The sequence below is a fragment of the Pleurodeles waltl genome, chromosome 2_1 (genome assembly GCF_031143425.1).
Source record: "Pleurodeles waltl isolate 20211129_DDA chromosome 2_1, aPleWal1.hap1.20221129, whole genome shotgun sequence".
Classification (NCBI taxonomy): domain Eukaryota; kingdom Metazoa; phylum Chordata; class Amphibia; order Caudata; family Salamandridae; genus Pleurodeles; species Pleurodeles waltl.
Genome location: NC_090438.1, coordinates 772,851,288 through 772,878,592, shown reverse-complemented (window position 1 = coordinate 772,878,592; position 27,305 = coordinate 772,851,288). Strand labels below are relative to the sequence as shown.

The window sequence follows — 27,305 nt, the reverse complement described above, 5'->3', positions numbered from 1 at the left end:
AAGCTGCAGAACAGAGAAGGGAAAACATCCATGTCTTTCCTTATTTAGGCATTTGGCTGATCAAGGGTTCAATCAAGCAAAAATGTTCACAGGACACCCAAGCCACTCTCAACCTGTTACTCAAATTGGGGTTTACAATCAGTGCCACCAAATCACATCTGAAACCACCCCAAATACAACCTTATCTTGGAGCAATACTCCGCTCACAGCAAAAGCATACCCCAATCAACAGAGGGTTCTTAATCTCCAGAACCAACTGGCTCTTTTTCAGCCACATTGGCACCTGCCGGTCAAAACAGTGATGCTCCTGCTGGGTATGATGGCTTCTTGCATAGCAATAGTTCGAAATGCAGGCCTACATATGAGACCCCTACAAGAGGGCTTAGCATCACAATGGGTCACAAGCAAGGGGCAATATGAAAGATCTATTGTTAGTTTCACCAAAGGGCCATTGGGCACTACAGTGATAGAGCTCCCAGGAACATACAGCTGGGATGAAATTTCAGGGACCCAATTCTGCAAGTCACAATTACAACAGATGCATCACTCATGGATTAGGGTGCTAGTATGAATGACATTGTGGTACAGGGACATTGGTTTCCACAACAAAGGACACTACACATCAATATGTTGGAGTTACTAGCCATTCAAATGGCTCTCAAAGCATTCCTATCCAACATAGCAGGGAAAACATGACTGCAGTGCACTACATTCAAAAGCCAGGAGGGACCCATTCACTTCAACTGTCCCAACTAGCACAAGTGTTTTGGAAATGGACCATAAGGCACAAAGTCCACCTCCTATTACAGTATATACTAGGAGTGGACAATTCCTTATTAGATCTCCTAAGCAGAACACAATAACAGGTATACGAGTGGGAAATACACACTTGGACCCTACAGATATACTTTCAGCAGTGGGGGATGCCAGCAATAGAACTAGTTGCCACTGTAGAGAACACAAAATGCCAAAGCTTGACATCCAGGCACCCACACCTACAACCCAAAGGCAATGCATAATGGATGAACTGAACAGGTATATTCGCGTACACTTTTCCACCTCTCCCACTCATTCCACATGTGGTCAGGAAACTCAGACAGAGTCACTAATTATAATACTCATAGCACCAACATGGGCACGTCAACCTTGGTACACAACTCTACTGGAGCTTTCCCTATTACCTCACGAGAAGCTACCCAACATTCCAGGTCTCCAAAACTCAATCTTGCAATCTGGCTCCTGAAGTCATAGCATTTGGGTATTTAAATTCACCTCAAGAATGTATGAACATTCTAAAGGAAGCCAGAAAACCAACCCCAAAAGCTTGTTGCACGGCAAGATGAAAGTGTACAAAATGCTATTGTGCTGCACACAACATTAATTCATCCTCACCATTTGAACAACAAATTGTATGTTACTTGTTACATTTACAAAAGGCACATTTTACATACACATCTATATGTTTGCATCGAACAGCAATCACAAAACAAAAAAAATCAGTCTGTTTTTTCGTATTCCTATGATAAAAGCAATCATGGAAGGACTTAGAGCTATTCCACCATGTTCACCTCCTGTACTAATGTTGAACCTGAGCATTGTACTAACCAGATTAATGGCTTCACCTTTCAATCCCATGCATAAATGCAAAATACAGTTTTTAACATGGAAGGTGGCATTGTTAGTGGCCATTACATCACTGAGAAGAGTCCATGAAATACATGCACTTACAATTGAGGAAACTTAGTTTCAAGTATTTGAAGACAGAGTCCGCCTATGCACGAATCCAAAGTTTCTACAAAAGGTTGTATCACCCTTCCACTTAAATCAGACACTGGACTTACCTGTCTTCTTTCCAAAATCAAACGGTTGAAGAAAGGGCATTACATATACTGGACGTAAAACGTGCCCTTATGTACTATTTGGAAAAAACAAAAACATACAGAAAAACACAAATAATTGTAGGTTTTTTTTAAACCCAAGGAAAGGTAATCCAATCGGATAGTAAAATGCATACACATTTGCTACACCAAGGCATGGAGAACTCTACCTACAATGCCAAGACCACAGTCAACCAGGAAAAAGGCAGCATCCGTGGCATTTTTAGGAAACATCCCACTAACAGAATTTGCAAAGCGGCCACATGAACAAACCCATACACTTTTACTAAAAATTATTGTGTTGATGTGCAAGCCACACAACAGGCTTTAGTGGGACAAACAGTTTTGCATACATTTTTTCAAGCCAGTGCACCATCTGATGCCTAAGCCACCGCAAGGGCGTGTGGGTTGTACTGTTTTACAGTTTATGCATAGCATGTAAAACTGAAGCTTCACATGCACCCTCCCACCTCCCCAGCAGGTATTAGATGGTGACACCAATACATATAATTTTAAGCATGTTCACCAAGAAACACGAATTCAGCAAACTATGGGCCTCATTCTGACCCTGGCGGTCTATGACCGCCAGGGTGGAGGCCGGGGGTAGCACCGCCAACAGGCTGGCGGTGCTACATGGGCAATTCTGACCGCAGCGGTAAAGCCGCGGTCAGAAAAGGGCAACCGGCGGTTTCCCGCCGGTTTACCCCTGCCCAAAGGAATCCTCCATGGCGGCGCTGCTTGCAGCGCCGCCATGGGGATTCCGACCCCCTTCCCGCCAGCCTGGTTCTGGCGGTTTTCACCGCCAGAACCTGGCTGGCGGGAACAGGTGTCGTGGGGCCCCTGGGGGCCCCTGCAGTGCCCATGCCACTGGCATGGGCACTGCAGGGGCCCCCTAACAGGGCCCCACATAGATTTTCAGTGTCTGCGTGGCAGACACTGAAAATCGCGTTACCCCTTCCACTCCGCCGGCTCCATTCGGAGCCGGCATCCTCATGGAAGGGGGATTCCCGCTGGGCGGGCGGGCGGCCTTCTGGCGGTCGCCCGCCCGCCCAGCAGGAAACTCAGAATACCCGCGGCGGTCTTTTGACCGTGCAGCGGTATTCTGCCGGTTCCAGCCAGGCCGGCGGCTTCCGCCGCCGGCCGGGGTCAGATTGACCCCCTATATCCTCTCTTCCCGTATGGGGAAAAAACATTACTATCTAACAAAAGAACCGATGAACATGCACAATTCCTCTGAGAGGAGGAGACACAACACGCAACGTCGACCCTAAAACTTCTCCTGGAAAAACAAGTTGCAAGGTCTGGGTCCAACACTAGATGGCAGTAGTGTGCATAGCATGTGAATGTACAGCACTACATGCTACGAATAGATGCTTACAGGTTAAGTAACATAATCCTTTATTGACATGCGGAAAACAATTCTGCTATTTAGTGGCATGATAAATATCAGTTCTTGGAACTTGTTAGCTTTGCAGCATGAATCTTTTCTGACTTCTCATATTGTGCATTATTTTGCTGTCTAGTGGCTACGGCCAGAAAATCTCATCACAAAATAAATGTCCAGGTCATAGTGCTTTGAAGAACACCAAAAGAAGAGTCAAAATGGAGGGAACAGTGGAATTGAAAACGGATGTTGAGAAGAGCGAGGAAAACACAGAAAAAAAATGAAAACTCAAGTTTTTATGTTAGCCTTTGACCACGTCTGTCAGAGGATGTGGGGTTGGAGCTAGAGGTCCCCCCCCCCCACCCCCTCCAACCCCCTGCCCAAAGTGCCACCCCAAGCTTACGTAAAAGAACAGCCACAGGGTACAGATGTTCTGCCTGCCTGAGGACCACAAATCGGAAGGGTACAAGGCATTCAAAGATTTTCTTTGCAGGCCTCTTGAAGTGATGAAGAGGAACAGAAGTTGGCGCACTGCACCTTGATGCAGTCCCAGGGCAAGAAACCTTCAGCTTAGAGACTTGGGGGTGTACAGTGATGAAGAAAACTAGGAAGAAACTGAAGTGATGCATAGATAGGTTTCTCACATGAAAGATAACAATGTCACCTGTGAGAGGGAGGAGCTGCCAAAGAAGGGACAGAGAGCATGACAGAACAAAAAGAGAGCGCCAGCAGCACTGCATTGTCATAGCGGTGCAGAGCTGAAAACTTTGGACTCAAACTCCACCAAAATACCGTTGCTAGTCAAAGAAAATGCGGAATGTATTACGATGGGCAGTAATAATAAAAACGTCCTGCAATGAAAGAGTGGGGCCAAGGTACAGGCTCCTACTCGTACATCAAATCTGATAAAGGAAATAGGTATGCCAGACCGAAGTATAAGGGAAAAGCATCATTCAGAGAAACCGTGATAAGTTTCTCTAATAATCTGCTGCTGACATGCATAGGAAATGGATTGTCAAAGCATCCGCTTTGACTATCCGTTTACTACGCACATCGGCAGCAGATTATTAGAGAAATTTATCACGGTTTCTCTGAATGGTCTGTCATACTTATTACAAGTCAGTATTTTCTGTTTAGGACCGTCAGTCATCATTGTTTCTTCACTCCTTCACTCTGTCTTTTAGTTCCTTCCATTGCTCTGCTATCAGTGTTTTACAGGGACCTTTTTTTCTTCCATAAGGAGGATTTTAGCTCACATGCCTCCCAGTACATTATGTCCTGACGCAGTTATCTATTGTGGCCGGTGCTTGCTGTTTTCCATCTCAATGTGATGGGTCTCTTGGCCAGCCCTAGCGTGAAGTCCATGTACTTTGTTTGGACTTAAGTTGTTTGTGCACGCCAATCAGTACAGTTCCCACTGTCCCTATCTTCTTACCTCCTGTTATTTGGTGTTGTTGATAACTGCCTGTTAGTAATGCTGCAGGTTCTGGCAATCCCAAAGTATATGCGCAAATACTGCATTTTCTGCTTCATGTTTAGGGCAAAATGTCATAGTGCATGGGGAACCATTGCCAACTTACGGGGTGTAATATATGATCTATGGCAGTGGTTCCCAACCTGTGGTCCGGGGACTCTTTGGGGTCCTCAAAGCCTCATTGGGGGGTCCGTGACTGCATTGAAAATTTAGTAATTTTAACAGATTAGGTCCCCAGCTCATTGGAGGAGGGGGGTCCCCGGATTACAATAATGATGCAGTGGGGGGTCCCCAGGTTCCAGTAATGATAAAGTGGGGGTCCACGGTAGTCAAAAGGTTGGAAACTACTGATCTATGGAAGATGTTAAACTGCAGGTATCTGAACTGGGTATTCCATGATATTTTCTTTGCCCAGTCTAGAGCCCTCTGTCATTCTTTTTCGTGAAATATATGGCCCATCGTATCCTCACATTTTTCCCCATATAGGTTGAAAGGGATCCCTATATGTTCTTGCATGGCTCTATAGAGCCGGGTAATTAGGCCCCTGTAAGTCCCACCCTGTAAAGTGTTTGTATCACCACACATTGTGGGTTCCACAGCATCTTCATGTCACAGTTGCATGAGTGTAGCTCAAATCTTGTACAGTCCCACTCATCATCCAGGGTTTGAAACTCTAGGACTGCTTAATTACAGAATAGGAACTTCCTGTGGTCCAGCCCACCGCTTCCCATCTTTGCAAGTCCCAACATGTAGCATTCCCTGCTGCCATTGGAAGTTCCTTCAGTGGTATCGAGGGCGCATATGGTAATACCCACTTTGTGTAGTCTACACTGCCTTTCAAGTGTATCTTCACCACTTGGAGTAAGAGCAGCACTGTTTTGATGGCTCCCAATGCAGTACCTGCAAGGTAGTTGGTTTAATAATTGGGGTGTGAACCAGTTTCGTGGAGGTGACAATTCGCCAGCCACAGTGTGGTCCACTGTAACTAGGCTGCCATAGGGTAGCTTCTGAATTCTGGGACCAACATCACCTACCCCTCATCCGTTGACTGCTTTAATTTGGATAATGCTACCCTCCTCCATCTGATTTCCCCTATCAGGGCCCCCAGCACACAAATAATTGTGCCAGGGAGTTCATGCGGGTTGTTTGCAAAGAAGTATAAGATTTACAGCAGCAAAACCGTTTTAGCCACTGCTGCCTGGCCAGGTCCTTACAGCGGAAGGCCTGTCCAGAACAACACTTGCACCCTCAAGGACCTAATTGCTCTGCCAATCTTACCTTCTAACGTATCATCTTTTGTGTGATATATTTGTATTTCCAAGTAACTGATTGTGTGTGGTTCCCATTTCGGTGCTCTTCCTGCCAATTGTATCTGTCTGTGTGAATGCTGCAAATGTAAAGGGTAAATACATGATTTAGGATAATTAACTCTGTCCATATATTTTGCCAAATTCCTCCATGACATTGGCAACGAACATTAAATCCAGACCTATGTCTTGGATATATAGTAGCAGATCATCTGCGTACAGTGATAATGTGTGTGTAGTGGCACATAGAGGTATCCCCCATAACCTACCACTGTGTTTTATAGTGTCTGTCTTTGTTGGGTTCCTCGTGCTATCTCTTAAGGTGCGGATATGTGACGGCTTGTTTTAACCCTAGTCATGGGTGGCTGTGTATATTAGCCAGACCCAATTATTAATCATTGGTCTAAGGCCAAACCCCTAAAGGACTGGGTAGATGGAGAGACTTAAGTCCTGAAGAAGACAGATGACCTTGTTAGGCATATTTTGGATGGCCGAAACATGTTGACCCTACAGGGATGACAGGGTGACTAACTTTCCCAGGGTCATAATCTTATTTCTGTTTTTAATCCTAACAGGGCATCCGCCAATAACATTTATACAATAGGATAACTCTAGGAAGTTTTAACTTTTTTTCTTTACATCTCTGGTTAATGTGAAATGTATACTCCATTAAAAAATAAATAAAAAAAATAACCCTTGCTCTGAAACTGTGTGGTTGAGCCCACCAAAGCTTTTTTCTGTGTGCAGAATTGGGCCGTCTGACCACAGAAAAAAAACATTTTGTCATGTACAAATGCTAGTTTGTAATTTGGTAATCTATTTACCTAATCGTAAAATAGGTTTGCGAGTCGCAATTAGGAAGGGTTGTGCAAAGGGCATCCCTTCCTAATTGCGAGTCACAATGGTATGTATGATTTTTATGTGACTGTGAATGGGGTCCCAAAACAATTGCACTTAACACCAATTTTAAATTGATGTTAATCCATTCTTAGACCGAAAGGGGTCCCCAAGGGACCCCTTCCCCTTTGTGAATGAGGGTGCAAACATTTTTTCAGAGCAGGCAGTGGCCCCACAGACCACTCCTTACTCTGAAAAAATGAAACTGAAACGTTTATTTTTTATTTTTTGAAATGCATCCCGTTTTCTTTTAAGAAAACTGCTTTATTTAAAAAGCAATGACAGACATGGTGGTCTCCTGACTCCAGCAGCCCACCATCCCTATGATTTCGGCCATTCCCAAATGGGTCGCAATTTGCAACCTGCCTTATGAATATTAATTAGGCAGATCCCTTGCGACCCATTTGGGAAAACCTTACTGTTGTACATGAGGTTTTGTGACTTGCAAATTGCGAGTCGCAAAACCTGACATTTGTACATGTGGCCCTAAATTACCATATTGCATTCTTTATAAAAAGAGAAAAGGAAAACTGCGTAATCAAATTGTTTTGTTTTTGTCTTTAGATTGAGATCAAAAGAGACCAAATATTTGAGTAATTTCGAAATTCCTTCTTCTCCATCATAAAAGTAATTAACCATATTCCCTTCTACCAGCCATAGATTTGAGGAAATGCTGTTTTGCTGTTGATGGGTATATTCACTTTCCCTGTAGTCAAAAGCAGTGTATAAGTTTTACTGTTGACTATGGCAGGATGCGGTTGATGGTATCCCTCTCACTTTACACCACCTAACAGTATTGCAAGGAGTTGGGCATGGATGCTCAATATTGCTTTAGTTCTGCCTAAATCCGCTCCTGGTTTAGATTCCAATACAGGTCCTCCGTATCTGGGAACCCCCTATTGGTGTAGAGTAAATTGTATCTAACATATATTTATGCCTGCTTTTTGTGACTGATCTATTTTAATGATTTGGATACTTGAAACCAAATTTTTATCTAAGCAAGTTGTGGTTCAGATTTTGTGATATAACTCTCTCCACAAGAAATCATGAACTCTCTCCACAAAAAATCCTGAACTCTATCTACAAGAAATCATGAACCAGACGTTACTCATCACTGTCCTAGAAAATGCATCGAAATATGTTTAAAGTCAGATTTATTGCAGAGCCCCAATCTAAAACGAACTAGTATCCTTCATTTTAATAAAGAGACGTTCTGGGTTGACCTAGTCTCTTAGCTGGGAATATCTTTCTTTCCCAGTCTCCTAAAAGGATGTTTTATGCTCTAGCCACCTCTTTCCAAAAATGATCAACTAGAGTACAGGTTTCTCTTTTCCCTACTCAAACTGTTTACTGTATAATTTGGCTGAAGTATTTTTTGCATTTTTTTTATTAGGAGGTAGGTGAATAAGGTCAACACATCTCCTGTTATCTTCGTCCCACCTTTTCATGGTGAATCTTATATAAAGAAATACTTGCACAGATGTTAAGGTCTATATTTTTCAGACAAGTGCCAGAGAATTGCCTGTCTAGCTTAAGTCATTTTTTATTTACTGGCATCTGTAGTATTGATTTATTTTGCAGCGGGTGATATTTTTCAAAATCTGGGACAGTTTAGGCTGCTAATTTAATAAGTTTAATTGTGAGCCCTCACATTGTGTGTTAATACAAAAAATTGTGGTGGGGTATTTGCTCAGGCGAGTCAAATTGTGTTCACTTTTTCATATGTGAAATAACAATGAGACTCCGACTAGCATTGATGATGAACTATTGTTTGTTGCACAGTTAACTACAAAACTAGGTGGAAAAATCAGGAGCGCTGATATGATACTGAGTTTTAAGGACTTGTTGCAGTTTTTTTCCCAATTTCCATAAACAAATCTGACAATTTCTCAAAGTCTTTTGATCTAGAGACTTCAGCCCTTTTTTTTTTTTTTACTGAGAGGTCCCCAGAAGCAGAGCTATCCTGTCCATTGTGTCATCCACCTGACCAATCTCACGAAGGTGGGAAAAGAAATGGAGTAATTACGTATTAGATTTGAAATCAGGTTTCCACAGATGTAAGATGCTGAGGTGCGCAGTCGTTTCCTCTTTTGCTCCATGACATGCTCTATGGCTTTCAATTTTGGAGTTTTTCCAAAGGCGAAAGATGCTCTGAATCGTTCACTTGTTTCCTCATTTGTTGCGAGATATTACATTTTGGAGTTTTACTGCTGGCCAAAAATGCTAACTAAACAATATAGAAGAGTTCAGCTAATTATTTATAGAAAGGAAGAAGTGTTTCTTCTTTGGAGAAAACGCAGGTGTACCTCGGATTTCTAATGCCCTGAAATCCGTGTCCTTGTCTGGTGGGTGTTTGTGCGGTATAAAAATATAGGTAGATGAACTGAAAGAAACTAAAAACTTAAGAAAGAAGTACCGGACCAGTCCGACAAAAACAAAGTAAGTGTTTTAAATGATAACATTGAGGCGTGCTCAACTCACAACTACAGCTGCAGCCAGCAGCAAAGAAAGCAACTGTTATTAGCATGCTGAGAAAAACTCCTAGTGTATATTTATTTGCATGCCCTTATTGGGATTTACTTTCTCATTTACAGTGTTATTTGCACTCCCTGCTGTGTTCTTTGTAAATAAAGATGTTGGACTGCTAAAGCTTTTAGTCTTTACATAATCCCAATTAGAATGCACAACACCTTGAATACTGCTTAGTGTAATGTTACGCAACTTAGTGAAAAATTGATCTGCAAGTTAACATTTTGTTCCCTTCATTGCAGGAATCGCTTTCACTGATCTACCGGTAAGAAATGTATATTTATTTTTTACTAAGTTGTGAACTGTGTTTTTCATTGTTATATCTTCTCACTTTCCAAGATCTCCATTTCCATTCTGTTTAGTGCTGGTTTGTGGCAAACAGATGCGTGGAGCTAGAGTGGCATTTAACCACAGATTTGCCCTATTTGAAGGGTGACCGATGTCAAACCTTGTATTGCACAAGGTGCTGTTTCATGGTGCCCGAGGAAGATGATTTCGAAAGTCCCATGTATTTTGCCTTCATGTGAAGCTTTCTTTTACAAGTGACTGTTGAGAAAAGTGGTCGTTCAGTTCAACTGAAAGTTGGCTGTTTGCTGGGTCTGTATATTTTTTACTGGAAGTTGTTATAATCTACCATTCTAGTTTTTGCCCTTTTTATGTAAAATTATTGACAACTTTGTCGTTGTAAGCAGAGTACAATAACGAGTTTTGTTGCTTGAAAATGTTATTTTGGTGGTTAGAAAAATACATTGCAAATGCCGTGAACACTCACCTTCATTGGTTAGTGGATATTTCTAGACATTTGCAGTGCATTTCCTACACTTATCTGTCATGCGAATACAGCGAGCATGTTTGGTGCAGAAAAGGTGGGGTGATGTACCATTATATGCAGTTGTTCTAGAGGGTATTTGAAATGCAGACCTCTCATTACATTTTACCCCATGAACATAGAAGAAAAATCAATTACTTCCTTAACTCTACACATTCAGAATTTCTGCAAAGTAGACACATCATCACAAATAGAGTTGTGGAAAACAGACTTGTGCCACAACGTGTACATATACTGCACCAGGGATTTACAACTTCTTTGTAACTCTGTGCCTGAGTGTTAACAATGGTTCTTACCATCATAATGGAAGAATTATTAGACCTCTACCTTGAGGTATTGCTTTCAGAACCAGAGTTGCCTTTTAAATAAATAAATTGGGTTTCTTCAGAAGCACATTTTTGTGGTTGGCTTACTTCTTCTACCTCAGTAACAGACTATGGTATACATAATTGTCTTCCTTGGTATTACTGATGACTTGTGTTTTGTTCCAAGCACTGCTCGTCTTCTGATTGTAACCAGGTTGGGTACTTACCTGGAAAATGGTTGTCATACTACCTGGAATTATTAACTTAGTAGTGGTTTAACGTAATGAGGATGTTATTAAGATTGTGCCATTAACCAAAAACGCCTAGTAATGCTGTCTACCAAGAATTAAGTGGCTGCTCCTATTACAAATACTTTATACTTCTTCTTTTAGGTCGTCCTTTGCCTTCAATCCACAACTGTATTATAACACTTAGTAAGTGGCGTTATTAGGCATTTTGGATTCTTGCACAATCTTACACAGTCTTTATACTGATTATTTTTGTTGCCACAGAATTTACTTCACAAATTGGGAAGATTACTTAAATCAAGTTTTCCAATCTAGACTTCCTCATTTCTTTGAAGTAATTATCTGCTGGTTTTAGCACTGCTCACTTGGACCTCACACTTCCATTTAGATTGCACAATCTTGTCTCCACAGGGTTATTCATCTATCATGTTCTCGTCCTGATTATGACATCTTAAACATACTATTGATGTTGACACTTCGACTTACATGCCAATTTCGGCCTGCAACCTAAACATTAAGTAGTCAGTGGGTTTAGGCAATTCCCTTCTTATCACTGGCCCATGAAGATGTAGAAGCCTTTGGATTGTTGATGTTTTTATCATTTTCGCTTGTTACTTTAATACTTTTTACACGTGACTATCATCTGAGCATTGTTCCATTAGTTACCCATGTGTTTGTAGCACTCTTAAACATCATTCTAAAAGGTGTGTGTGTGTATATATCTTTCTAATAAATATATATATATATATATATATATATATATATATATATATATATATATATATATGTTCGATGGCATGTGTAGCTGCAGATACACATGCTGTGCATACGTCTGCCATCTAGTGTTGGGCTCGGAGTGTTACAAGTGGTTTTTCTTCGAAGAAGTGTTTTCGAGTCACGGGATTGAGTGACTCCTCCTCTTCGGCTCCATTGCGCATGGGCATTGACTTCATGTTAGATTGTTTTCTTTCTGCCATCGGGTTCAGATGTGTTTCCTTTCGCTCCGATAATTCGATTCGGAAAAGCTTGCAAACTCTTTATTTCAGTATTGTTTTGATCGGGTTACACCTTCTATCGACATTTCGGTACCATCGGATCAAACATCTTTACTCGCCCTTTGGGGCGCCCGTGCCCAAATCGGGTCTCGTAGAGCCGACCGCGTGGAAGCCTCATGGACCGGACTCCATTCCGATTCTGTCCTCGGTGCCACGCTAAATTCCCCTATATGGACCAACATCTCGTCTGTAATCTCTGCCTTTCCCCTGACCATTGGGAAGAAAATTGCAAGGCCTGCAGATCCTTCCAATCCAAGAAGACGCTCTGAGACAGAAGAGCACGGAGACTCGAGATGGCATCCAAAAGCACCGAACATCTCGAAGTCAAAGAGGAAGAGATCATGCAGACTGCTGTCTCCGTTCGAGGATCCGACTCCGTGCAGGAATCCGAGGAGGACAGACCGGTCACGGCAGGACAGCACGTGAGTACACCTGCCCCTGTCCCATCCAAGCCGAAACATAAGGCCTTGGGGACGCCACTGCCTGAAGGCCATGGCTCTACCCGAAAAAAGACCTTCGGTGACCAACCCTCAATTTCGGCACCGAAAAAGGCCACTCCTCCAAAGCCATCGGACTTGAGTCGAAGCTCTGTTTCCGAAACCGAGCAAACACCGCTCTTCCGAGTCGAAATCTCTAAAATCTTTTTCGGAACTGAGACCATCTTCGACTCCATCTTTTTCGATCCCGAAAAAGGCAGTTTCGGAGCTGAAAAAACTGGCTTACACTGAGGAGCATGGAGTTTCAAAAGTACTTAGAGAAAGCCAAACATTTACTGAGAAGGACTCACAAATGCAGCCTATCATAGAACAAATGGATGAAAGGCAAGCCAGGATTCATATCCACAAAGAAACTGTCAGAATTTTGACTGCACCTCCTCCAAAACCAAAGAGGAAATTAGCCTTTCAGGAGGAATTGGACACTGCACAGCCTCCAGCTAAAGTGCCAAGAACAAAGGAGAGACTGCCACCTCCTCAGTTTTCTCCTTTTCAGTCTCCTTCTGACTCACCACATATCTCTCCTCCTACCAGCCCTACACCTATACAGTCACCAGCACATTCATTTGATTCACAGCACGACAATATAGATCCATGGGATCTTTATGATCCAGATCCCATTCCCGAATACGACCCAGAATGCTATCCCTCAAAGCCTTCACCACCCGAAGATAGTACAGGGTACAATCAAGTACTAGCCAGGGCTGCAGCATACCATAGTGTCACCATGCACACTGAACAGTTGGAGGACGATTTTTTATTTACTCTCAACGCACACAACATACCAGTCGCTCCCTATGCTCCCAGGCATGCTAAAACATGCTGATCAAATTTTTAGTGAGCCTGTCAAAGCGAGAATAATAACTCCAAGGGTAGAGAAGAAATGCAAACCACCTCCCTCTGATCCTGTGTATATATGTGTATATAACTCAGCAACTCCCTCCAGACTCACTAGTAGTAAGTGCTGCTAGGAAGAGGGCAAACTCGCAGTCGTCAGGTGATGCACCCCCACCAGACAAAGAGAGCAGAAAAGTTGATGCTTCAGAGAGGAGAGTGGCATCTCAGGCAGTCAACCAATGGAGAATAGCCAACTCTCAGGCGTTGTTGGCTAGATACGATTAGGCACATTGAGATGAGATGAAAGATATAATTTAGCATCTCCCCAAGGAACATCAAAAAAAGGCACAGCAGATAGTAGAGGAAGGGCAAGCCATCTCCAATAACCAAATTAGGTCTGCCCTAGACTCAGCAGACACAGCTGCCAGGAGCGTCAACACTGCTGTAACAATCAGGAGGCACACATGGCGAAGGTCCTCCGGGTTCAAACCTGAAATTCAACAAGCGGCGCAGAGGTGGACACTGCAATTGCAAAACTGCGTAAAGACTCAGACACCGCAAAGGTCATGGGTGCGCTATACACACAATACAGGGGATCCTTTCGGAAACCACAGTGTAGAGGTGGATTTAGGCCCCAGAGTACAGAGCCATCCACATCACAGCCAAAATCACCCCACCAACCTCAATATCAAAGAGGTAGTTTCAGAGGTTATAGAGGCCAGTACCTCAGAGGCAGGGGAAAATATCAGACATCAAAACAAGCCTCACGAGGTAAACAGTGACTTGTACCATTCCTTTCCAATTCACACCTTCCCTGTGGGGGGAAGACTGCAAAAGTTCCACAACAATTGGTTAACATTACCACAGACAACTGGCTATTATCAATTATCCGCGATGGCTATTGCCTAGAATTGATACCAACTCCACCAAACATTCCATCCAAACCACACAGGCCATCCACAGACCATATCACTCTGTTACAGGAAGAGGTCAAATCTCTATTACTCAAACGAGCAATAGAACCCATGCCACAAAATCAAGTAGGAACAGGAGTTTACTCACTGTATTTCCTCATTCCTCAAAAAGGATGGCACCTTAAGGCCAATATTAGATCTCAGAACCCTCAATCTTTTCATTCTGTCAGAACACTTTCATATGGTAACACTACTGGATGTTATCCCACTACTTCAGCAACACAATTTCATGGCAACATTAGACCTCAAAGATGCGTATTTTCACATACCCATCCATCCTGCGCACAAAATATCTCAGGTGTGTCATTCAAAGAAAGCACTATCAGTTCAAAGTGTTACCCTTTGGAATAACAACAGCTCCAAGGGTATTCACAAAGTGCCTAGCGGTAGTTGCAGCCTACCTAAGAAGACAACACATACATGTCTTTCCATATCTAGACGATTGGCTAATAAAATCAAACGGTCATACGCACTGTCAAAACCATGAGCATTATGTAATACAAACCCTGCACACGCTAGGGTTCTCATTAAACTACCAAAAGTAACAACTACAGCCTGCGCAAATACAACAGTATTTAGGGGCAATACTAAATACTCAAACAGCACTTGCAAGTCCAAATACGCAGAGAATACAAGCATTCCACAATATATTAGCACAAATACAGACCGGTCAACAATACACTGTCAAATTTGTCATGAGACTATTAGGTATGATGGCATCATGTATTGCAGTTGTTTCATATGCAAGACTAAACATGTGGCCCTTGCAACAGTGCCTTGCACAATAATGGTCACAAGCACAGGGTCAACTTCAAGATCTAGTGTTGATAGACCGCCAAACATACATGTCCCTTCAGTGGTGGAATTCCACAAATCTAAACAAAGGGTGGCCATTTCAAGACCCTGTGCCTCAGACCATAGTTACAACAGATGCATCAATGATTGGCTGGGGAGCTCACCTCAACAATCACAACATTCAAGGACAATGGGTATTCACAACGCAAACAGCTACACATAAATCACTTAGAGCTGTTAGCTGTCTTCCTAGCACTCAAAGCTTTTCAGCCTCTCCTTATTCACAAGAATGTCCTGATCAAAACAGACAGCATCACCACCATGTATTACCTAAACAAACAAGGAGGGACACATTCGTCCCAACTCTCCCTCCTAACACAAGAAATTGGAAATGGGCAATACACAATCAAATTCACCTGGTAGCACAATACATTCCAGGGATACACAACCAGCTAACCAGCTAGCGGATGTTTTCATCAGAAATCATCAACAGACACACGAGTGGGAGATTCACTCTCAAGTACTTCAAAAATACTTTCAACAGTGGGGAACAACAGACATAGATCTGTTTGCCACCAGCGAAAACGCAAAATACCAAAGGTTCGCATCCAGATACCCACATCCCCTATCCAAGGGCAATGCTCTGTGGATGAATTGGTCAGGGATATTTGCTCACGCTTTTCCCCCTCCCGCTCATTCCATTTCTAGTCAACAAATTGCGTCAAAACACGCTCAATTTCATACTCATAGCGCCAACGTGGGCACGTCAACCATGGTACACAACACTACTAGACCTGTCAGTAATACCACACTCCAAACTCCCAAACAGACCAGATCTGTTGACACAAAACAAAGGGCAGATCAGGCACCCAAATCTCAACACACTCCATCTAACGATTTGGCTCCTGAGATCATAGAATTTGGGTATTTACAACTACCAACTGAATGTATGGAAGTAATTAAGCAAGCATAGAAACCCACTACCAAACAGTGCTATGCCAACAAATGGAAAATATTTGTATATTACTGTCAGTCTAAACAAATTGCCCCTCTTTCAGTATCAATACAAGATATTGTATGTTATTTACTTCATTTGCAAAAATCAAATCTAGCATTCTTTTCCATTAAAATACATCTCACTGCAATTTCTGCATATTTGCAAAATATACAGTGCACGTCTTTATTTAGAGTACCTGTTATCAAAGCCTTCATGGAAGGCTTAAAACGCATAATTCCACCCAGAACACCTCCAGTTCCTTCTTGGAATTTAAACATAGTGCCTACGCGATTTATGGGCCCACCATTTTTTACCTATGCAGTCATGTCAAATGCACTTTTTAACATGGAAAGTTGCCTTCCTAGTCGCAATTACATCATTGCGAAGAGTTCGTGAAATTCAAGCTTTCACTATTGAAGAACCATTCATACAGGTACACAAACATAAAGTTGTACTACAAACTAACCAGAAATTTCTTCCTAAAGTATTATCACTCCGGTCGAGATACCTCCACACAGCAATCTCGGGCCCGAGATAGCGGCTCCGAGCAAGTTCGGCACAGAGACAGCGGCACCGAAATGAGTCGACGACGACGCCGAAAATAAAAAAGGTTTCGTCGGAACCGAAAAAAGTAGCCGAAAAGGTTTTGATACCGAAACATCCGGCCTCGGAACCGAAATCAAGTTCCTACACAGAGGAACAAGGACTGTCCTCACAAATGAAAATACATAGATTTGGACAGGAATTGGAGACAATGGAGCCAGACTACACCCAATGAAGGCTCCACATCCAAAAAGAAACGGGGAATATCAGCACTCTCCCTCCTATTAGAATGAAACGCAAACTTGCCTTCCAGGAGAAAGACAAGCAGCCACAGGCAAAGGTGGCGAAACAAGTAAGCCCGCCACCGTCTCCACAACGCTTGCCGCAACCATCACCGGTAGCCACTCCACCTATGATGCAATCCCCGACTCATACAGGGATGAGTCAAGATGACCCTGACGCGTGGGATCTTTATGATGCGCCAGTGTCAGATAATATTCCTAACTGTTATCCAGCTAGACCGTCGCCACCAGAAGATAGTACAGCCTACGCACAGGTGGTGTCGAGGGCAGCGGCCACACACAGCCAGTACCAGAGTCTCCCCATGCTACCTGGAATGCTAAAACACTCCAAACAAGTGTTTGAGGAGCCTGTAAAAGGAAGGGCCATTACTCCAAGAGTGGAGAAAAAATATAAACCGCCACCAACAGACCCCGTGTACATCACACAACAGCTAACACCGGACTCAGTTGTAGTAGGGGCAGCTCGCAAGAGAGGGAACTCACATACTTCAGGAGATGCACCACCTCCAGATAAAGAAAGTCGAAAATTCGACGCAGCAGGGAAAAGGGTGGCGGCACAGGCAGCAAACCAGTGGCGTATTGCAAACTCACAGGCTTTGTTGGCCAGATACGACAGGGCTCTTCTACTACAAGTAGTAGAAGAAGGACAGAGTATCTCCAACAATCACATACGGTCAGCAATGGATGCAGCAGACACAGCTGCTAGAACTGTCAACACAGCAGTGACAATAAGGAGACATGCATGGCTGCGTACATCAGGATTTAAACCAGAAATACAGCAAGCTGTGCTGAATATGCCATTTAATGGACAGCAGTTGTTTGGACCGGAGGTGGACACTGCTATCGAAAAACTTAAGAAAGACACTGATACGGCCAAAGCCATGGGCGCACTCTACTCCCCACAGAGCAGAGGCACATTTCGAAAAACACAGTTTCGAGGGGGGTTTCGAGGGCAAAGCACAGAACCCACAACCTCACAAACAAGGCCCACTTATCAGAGCCAATATCTGCGGGGAAGTTTTCGGGGCCAATATAGAGGGGGATAGTTCCAAAAAAGTAGAGGGAAGTTCCAAAGTCCCAAAACTCCACAAAACAAACAGTGACTTACCCGTCACAAATCCCCAACACGTAACACCTGTGGGGGGGAGACTAACCAAGTTCTACAAACAATGGGAGGAAATAACAACAGATACTTGGGTATTAGCAATTATCCAGCATGGTTATTGCATAGAATTTCTCAAATTCCCTCCAAATGTCCCACCGAAAACATACTATGTCAAAACAACACATAGACCTTCTACAACTGGAAGTACAAGCGTTGTTACAAAAAGAAGCAATAGAATTAGTACCAGTTCATCAGAAAGGAACAGGAGTTTACTCTCTGTACTTTCTCATACCCAAAAAGGACAAAACTCTAAGACCTATATTAGATCTCAGAATGTTAAACACCTACATCAAATCAGATCACTTTCACATGGTGACATTACAGGACGTAATCCCATTGCTCAAACAGCAAGACTACATGACAACACTAGACCTAAAGGATGCATACTTCCATATACCGATACATCCTTCACACAGAAAGTACCTAAGGTTTGTATTCCAAGGGGTACATTACCAATTCAAGGTATTGCCATTTGGGATAACAACTGCGCCAACAGTTTTTACAAAATGCCTGGCAGTGGTAGCTGCGCATATCAGAAGACAGCAAATACACGTGTTCCCATACCTAGATGATTGGCTAATCAAAACCAACACGCAAAAAAGGTGTTCACAACACACAAAGTATGTTATCGACACACTCCACAAACTAGGTTTCTCAATCAACTACAAATTTAAACAAAGGGCATCCATTTCAAGACCCTGTGCCTCAAACCACACTTACAACAGATGCATCAATGATTGGGTGGGGAGCACCCCTCAACAATCACAACATTCAAGGAAAATGGGACACCAAACACAAACAACTTCACATAAATCACCTAGAATTGCTAGCCGTATTCCTAGCACTCAAAGCCTTTCAACCTCTTCTCGTTCACAAACACATTCTGATCAAAACAGATAACATGACTACGATGTATTACCTAAACAAACAAGGAGGGACCCACTCATCGCAACTGTCCCTTCTAGCACAAAAGATTTGGCATTGGGCAATACACAACAACATTCACCTAGTAGCACAACACATTACAGGGATACACAACCAATTAGAAGATGTCCTCAAGCGAGATCATCAACAAACACACTAGTGGGAAATTCATCCCCAAGTGCTTCAGACATACTTTCATCACTGGGGAACACCAGACATAGACCTATTCGCCACCAGCGAAAACAGAAAATGCTGAAACTTCGCATCCAGGTTCCCACACCCTCTATCCAAGGGAAATGCTCTATGGATCAACTGGTCTGGGATATTAGCTTACGCTTTTCTCCCTCTCCTGCTCATTCCATTTCTAGTCAACAAACTGCGTCAAAAAACTCAAACTCATACTTATAGCACCAACGTGGACACGTCATCCATGGTACACAACACTGTTAGATCTGTCAGTAGTACCACACATCAAACTCCCCAACAGACCAGATCTGTTAACACAAAACAGACAACTGATCAGGCATCCAGATCCAGCAATACTCAATCTAGCAATCTGGCTCCTGAAGTCTTAGAGTTTGGATATCTACATCTTCCAACATAATGTATGGAAGTAATTAAACAAGCTAGAAAACCCACTACCAGGCAGTGTTATGCGAACAAATGGAAAAGGTTTGTGTTTTACTGTCAATCTAAACAGATTGCCCCTCTTTCAGCATCAATTCAAGACATTGTAGGTTACTTGCTTCATCTGCAAAAATCTAATTTAGCCTTTTCGTCCATCAAAATACATCTCACTGCTATTTCAGCGTATTTGCAAAATATACAACACACCTCTCTATTTGGAGTCCCTGTTATCAAATCCTTCATGGAAGGACTAAAGCGCATCATACCACCAAGAACACCCCCGGTGCCTTCATGGAATCTAAATATTGTACTCACATTGACTCATGGGTCCACCATTTGAACCTATGCATTCATGTCAGATTCAATACCTAACATGGAAAGTTGCATTCCTAGTTGCAATTACTTCATTAAGGAGAGTTAGTGAAATCCAAGCTTTCACTATTGAACAACCCTTCATACAAGTACACAAACATAAAGTGGTACTTCGGACAAACCCAAAATTTCTACCAAAGGTGATATCACTATTTCATATCAATCAAACAGTGGAACTCCTAGTCTCTTCCCACAGCCAGACTCTAACAGAAAGAGCGCTGCATACAGTGGACATTAAAAGAGCTATAATGTATTACATTGATAGAACTAAATCATTTTGGAAAACCAAACAGTTATTTGTGGCGTTCCAAAAACCACATACTGGTAATCCTATCTCAAAACAAGGACTAGCTAGATGGATAGTAAAATGCATCCAAACATGATACCTAAAAGCTAAAAAGCAGCTATTAGTAACACCAAAAGCACATTCCACCAGGAAAAAAGGAGCAACAATGGCATTTTTAGGAAATATACCAATGACAGAAATCTGTAAAGCAGCCACTTGGTCAACACCCCATACATTTACCAAGCATTACTGTGTAGATGTGTTAGCAACACAGCAAGCCACAGTAGGACAGGCTGTACTAAGAACAATATTTCAAACCACTTCAACTTCTACAGGCTGACCACCGCTTATGGGAGGCAAAACTGCTTTGTAGTCTATGCATAGCATGTGTATCTGCAGCTACACATGCCATCGAACAGAAAATGTCACTTACCCAGTGTACATCTGTTCGTGGCATGTTCCGCTGCAGATCCACATACGCCCTCCTGCCTCCCCGGGAGCCTGTAGCCGTTTAAGTTAAAACATTAATTTGTGCATATGTATTTATATCTCTATTCCATATGCATGGACATCTCTTTTCTTTATACTCTATCACTCCTACCTTACCCTCTGCGGGAAAACAATCTAAGATGGAGTTGATGCCCATGCGCAGTGGAGCCAAAGAGGAGGAGTCACTCGATCCCGTGACTCGAAAACACTTCTTCGAAGAAAAACAACTTGACCACCAGCTCTCTGAGGCTAAATTCACAGTTGGAGGGGGCCACGCGGCCCCCCATGTGGAGCCAGTGATTGCCCTGGGGACCGCCACCCCCCCAGGACCAGCTCCTGCTGTGTCCCAGGGTGCCGACCAACAGGACATAGCTGTTTTCTGGTTGCCCTAATGTAAATATAACTTGCGACCTCGCCATGCACTGCTAATTACCCCACAAATTTTAGCACTCATGACACCTTTGATAACATCATTAATAACATCAATGTAATATTTGCAGTAAAATTTTGGACGAAAAACCGGTGCATGCCCGGGCACGAGTTATAGGTACTTGTGATAACTATAACAAGTTATATGGTTTTGTACGTTTAAAATGTGGGCCTAACTAGAACATCCCTGTAACCTTTGTTTTTTTAAGTGAATTTCTATGTTTTTTTATATCCTATTTCCTAACTATAAAGTCCCTGTAACATTCTTTTTTTTTCAGTGATATATATATATGTATATATATATATATATATATATAATAATAATATATTTATTTCTATGAGCGGCATAGTCGAGGTCAATAACAAACCTTTAATAAACAAAGTCACGTTTATAGTGATTATTGCTTTGCCAGCAGAAGGCTAATCTTAATATAAAATTTTCACCTATGAGCTCCCAACTTGTTGGGTGTAGTTGGTGGTTTGTTTAAGACTCTGCTTTAAGACAGTCAGGCCAGAAACACAGTGTGTCTTTGTGTGCACCTGAAATACTACATTCCAACAACCAATTATATAAATGTTCTTCCCACAGCTCCGTGAGACCTTGCAGCTTCTGTCTACCCCATTGTTACTTTCCTTGATTGGAAAGTTTGTAGTCTTCCCATAAAATTCTCCAAGTATGATCTCTGCCAACCGTGCTGCTGGAGGCGATACAATGTTGCCATCTGGGATGCTTCAGTGTTTTGAAAATATTTAGTTTTTCCAAACCACATTTTTCTATCTTGTGGTAGGAGTCCTGCACGTAATGCAGGATCTTTGGCAGCCCATCAAAAAGAATACAGACTTCCTGGCAGCAATGTCTGGCCATATTTAGGTGTATGTACATTCATTCCTACCTGTTATGATGTCATTGGGGAGCATACCTCTTTTCTGTTTGTGTTCACCTTTAATTACTTAAACATCAATTCAGTTCCATATTTCTAGCACTGAAGTTATATAAGTGCCACCTTTTTGGCGCTCATTTGTTATTTTCTTTCTTTACACGAATACGCAGACATAAGCTAGTTGGCATTTTCATTACGGTTAATCCACAGCAAATTTTGAAGAGATAGTTTTTCTTTAAATTAGTTTGTTTCCTATTGCCAAGAAACCAAAGAAACAGGACCGTTGAAGATAAAGACCGAGAAAATAAATGAGCAGTTAGTTCCCCGGTGCCTAATGCCACCAAAAGTAGCAGTTTGCATAAATGAAAAGCGTGATGTTAAGGAAAGCAAATCAGGGGTTGAATCCCACTGGAAAGAATCCTGGTCATGATTTTCTGTGGAAGAGAGCTAGGGATACCAGCCAAAATGTATTTTTATATGTTAATGAAATGCCTTCCTATTAGTCACGTAGGATCTGGTAGATATGCATCTCTGAGTGTGTATGATTGGTTCTTTATTAAGACAACAAAGTACATAATTGGGTGATTGAAAAAATCTGCACTCAAATTGCAAGAAAGGCAGTGGACCTCTTTTTCCTAGGGGAAGCTTGACTGAATTGACAGACAGCACACGAGGAGGTCATTCTCAAAGCGTTTCTATTTGTACAGTGAAGCTGGGAATAATAATAGTGCCGCTTAAGCTGTTCTGGTTAGGTCTTGTGATTTGTCTTGGCAGGTAGAATATTAATGAAAAGGGGTTTTGATATGGGGTTTGACCTGCTGCAATACAGCATGGGGACTGTTAATTATTGTACTTGAGTAGTAGCAGAAAGAGGTTCAGATGTGTTTGGAATTAAAAATGGTCATACTTTTGTGTTACAAGGATGACTTAGTGATGCTGCTGTCTTTATGGAAGCTGAAGGGATAATGGCGAATAGATAAGTCTGGCTAAAGGTGGCCATTTAGCTAATAGTGTGACCAACCATAGTTTGAGGGACTGTCCAAAGATGGATTTTGAAATTGAGATGCTGATGAAAGTCTGAGACGTGGTACAGAAGTGGTAAGAAACAGCAGACATATAATGTGTCACTTCAGTAAGTGAGCTTGCTAGATCAACTGTAGCAGAAGTTAGAGTTGGCTATTATAGGAACATTATTAGGAAAAGTCTGTTTGTGTTAGCCCTTATAGATTATTGATCGGAGTGGTTGGAGAATGATGTCCTTGTGGTACATGCTGCATCCAAAAAAAGTATGAATGTTTTGGAGCGTTTTATAGCAAAAAGCAAGCACTGCAGAAATTGTGATGGATAATTGGCTGCAATTTTGTAGAATATTGATGAGCGAGCTATTGAAGAAAGGCCAGTTGAATGCTAATGCACCATGTTGCATAACCCAACCACAAATGGTCAGGAAGGGAGAACGAAATAGGTTCACAAAGCAAATTTACAGCCTACAAATGTTCGATGGTTCCACTTGTTTGTCTGATGATCCAGGTTATGTGGAATAGTAGTAAGTGCAACTGCTCGTCAGTCACTTGGTCCGGACAGTGGTGCCAGGAGGCTACTTGCAAAGATGGATGTTTTCGTAGAAATACAATACTTACTGAAGTCGTCATGTTTCAAAGGTGTTTTATTAAGTTTACCAAGTCAAAGCTTGACTGCACAGTAGTTGCATACCTTGTGGTATTCAGGCATATGCACAACTGAATAACACTGTGAATGCAATTAAAATGATGTCCTGGGATTTGACACTGACGGAGTCTGAAGAATTATCCTTTCCAAAAGTTTCTCAATGTATTGGTACTTCTAATAAGAGAGATTCCATTTTTTTGGGCTACTGCTCTGCAGCTCACAGGCTTGGTTGAGTAATGGAAGGTGTGGTTAAAAAAAAAAAGATGCAGTCTATTGCACTTTTAGAAAAAAACCTCTTCTTGAAGTTTTAATCTCTTTCAGAATGGTCCTCAAAAAGTGGTGTGTTTCTGTCTGAAAATGTTGGGAGGATGGTGACAGCGAGCTTCACAGGAGTCAACACCCTTTTGAGATGTGGAGGCTAGTGAGCTAGGTTGGACTGTATATACTGGAATGGCAGGAATTTATTGTCTGAAATATTCAAGTTCCTGGCCATCCTTACAGAGTAATATATCTTTAAGTCGAGTGTACCTTACAGTAGAGCTGTTTGGTTTCAAAAGACCTATAATGGGCTTACCAAAAACTTACAGGGGCTTCTAGCCCACCTAGTGCTGCTCGCCATAGGTTGACTTCACTGCCGCTCTGACCTGCTTACTTATTATTTGATGGCTTTACTTGTCCCAGCGTGTTTGTTCCGCCTCTAGAGCATGTTCTCTTTACCAGGCTTGCACAGCTCACTTTAGGGAACTACCTTTTTAATTTTTGTTTAAGCTCTCAAAGAGGTACCCCATCCATTAGCTAGTGCCTAGCATAAATGTGGTTTTCTAGGGATTCACTTCAGGACACTCCTGGACCTGAGGAAGAACAGAAGAGGACTGGACCTGCTGTTTGTGACATTAGAGGAGTCCTGGTGCACTGAACGAATGAAATAAAAAAAGGCTGACGTTCAGTGGTCAGTAGTCACCATTCTTCCCATAGATCTGCTTGTTGCAGTTACAGAACTCACACAAATTAATAAGGATAGATTAATATTAGACATCAAAGAGTTGGCCAAGTCCTCGAATTAGTCATTAAGAATGACCATTAAGGCTATCCAAGACCCAACAACTGCAGGCCCAAGCAGGACTAGGCATGCCTAGCTTCGAATTATACTAAACCGCAGCACAATTGCAATGGCCCCTTCGGTGGCTGGCAGAATCCCCGTATGCGGAAAAATCCTCCCTAACTGACAGACTGGGCCTGACCCACATATAAATGTGGTTGATGGACCAGATATATCCATTCCCCATTCCCCCTCCCCCAGACTCGCTTCTGGCCTGTGGTGGCTGTGAGACATGGAATGCATTTGTCATTAATGTAGAAGCCAAAAATGACACCTGAACCCCCCCACCAAAAAAAGAATGAGGCATTACCAACCCACTTAGATTGCACTGATACATGTAGCACGGCCCATGACGTCACAGTGACTGCTGCACATTCTATACCCACATGCGTTCAGCGCGACTTCCCCGCAGGAGAACACTCTAATACATTGTGATAAAACACCACGTGCACTATACCCATGCTCCAATTCCTCCTCCTATAACACTAATCCGACCCCACCCCTTCACTTGAACATAATATATGGCCCATCTGCCATTCTATCTTCCCCCCCATCGGACATGATTGCATGCACACTGTTTTTATTCTCTGATATCGACCTGTTACATGCAAATGTGAGAAAATGACTACTTGTTATACAAAATTGCCTCTGAAATGCTCCTGTCTTCTCCCCCTCTTTTCCCTATCTCCCCCACCCCTGGCCCCTACTCCCCCCTGAGCACTGCAGCTGTTGTTATGGCCGACCCTACGAGTGCATGCGCTTGTGCATGCGTCTTAAATGTGAGACGCTGTTGTGATCAGTTAAGGGCTTGGAGCCCGCCTGTCGCTCACCATTTGTTGGTTTGCGTGACATTCTTCTTTACAGCCTCGTAATTTGTCAAATCATGCCTGGCATCATTTTTGTTCCTCGGTGCGGAGCAGGGACTAAGCACTGATTGATTTCATCTTAATTAGTGCCCGTCCACGACTCCCAACATGATTGAGGTACTATTTTGTTCTAACTGCGAGTGCCCCGCAAACAGAAAGCTTGTGAATGGCAAAAAAGTGCATATCAGGCACAAAATTGAAATGTTTATTTTTTTTAAAGCTAACTTTAATGTATTTTGTTAAGTCTCCTTTTCTCAGTATTCACTCGTGTTGCTTTTGCTCGTGGGGGTTGTCAAAACATGACAATTAACTTGTCTGAAATATGAAAGACCTATTGCATTGCAAATGCTTGTTTTTGTCTTACAATAAATAAAAAAGCAGATTAAAAAAAAAAAAAATGCCAATAAGGCTGACAAGAACCAACTATCCTGTTGTTGCTACGAAACTGCTAGTGGTGCTGTAATGCCTTCCATTTTGGATTATTTAAATTAAGTATACATACATATTTGAGTATATGTATGAATATTTATACCATGAAATTGAAAATAAATGTTGCCCAGTAAAGCGTTATTTAGACCAAATGTACTGATGTTTAGGTTGGAAAAGTCCTCTGCATGGAATGGATGTGTACCCCTGCTCTGAGTGCCCAACTGTACTGATGTCTGGATCCCTAATACAGTTTTGTGTTGTCATAGGCAAACACGGATCATGCGTTTGTGCTGTGACAAAGGCCTATCTCACAGATTGCGGTCTTGCTGGACTGGCACCCGGATACCCTAATGGGCGACAAGCAGCACTCTACAAATCCACCTTACATTACATGACAATACTGGGAGGGGCGCCCAAATCTCCATCATAATGGTGGAAGGCTACCACATCCACCAGGAGCTAAGCAGCACAAACATGGTGGTTGCAACATACCGTGGTGTAATAAGTAGAAGTGAACAGATACCTTTTTGTCAGTGGAGTGAGGCCTATGAGCTCATTCACTTTTCACAGTTACATTGCTGTGTGCTTAACTCACCCTTGGCCCACATCAGACAGATCAGAGGTGCTGTTCAGTGCAGGAGTAGTGAGACTGCACTGGTTGTGTATGTGCCCAGGAAGGGTACAATACAAGGATAAAGCAGTGATGTGCCTTATGTGCATGGTGAGTGCATGTGTACTGGGTGTATGTGTACCTGCGAGGAGAACAGTACATGAAGGGTGTGGTGTTGTGCAGAGCACCACTGGTGAATGTGTGTGCTAGCTGCAAGTGGCAACACAGAAATGCTACAGTACTGAGCAGTGTGCAGTGAATGGATGTGCTGATTGTATGCGTATCCAGGCAGATTTGTGTATTTCTGCATTGCGGTGAGTTGGGTGGGACACATTGGAAGAGTAACAAAGAGGCACCCTCTTTATACTTCCTAATTTTTTGGGGGGTTCACAATGGTGTATGTGAAAGGTGCAATACTGTGATAACATGCTCTCTGTAGAGGTAGGAGTGGTGCCTGATGCTGCATACACCATTGTGGCCAGCTGGAGCATTAGTGATTAATTGCGATCCAATGGCCCACAGTTGGGGTGCACTGAGATGTGTGTGATTGGAGTGTTGCAGCTTTTTTTGTTGCAGTAATAGATGCTCATTATGAACAAGAGTGTTTTGGAGA

The 27,305-nt window shown here is 42.6% G+C and overlaps 1 protein-coding gene across 2 annotated transcripts in view; it reads left to right on the top strand.

The window, feature by feature from the left end:
• RANBP9 (RAN binding protein 9) overlaps positions 1-27,305 on the top strand; it is a 365,177-nt gene that overhangs the window by 208,577 nt on the left and 129,295 nt on the right. For both annotated transcript variants that reach the window (XM_069218155.1, XM_069218146.1), the window contains one exon: positions 9,711-9,733. In XM_069218155.1, coding sequence (XP_069074256.1) covers positions 9,711-9,733 — 23 coding nt within the window. The remainder of the gene's footprint in view (positions 1-9,710; positions 9,734-27,305) is intronic.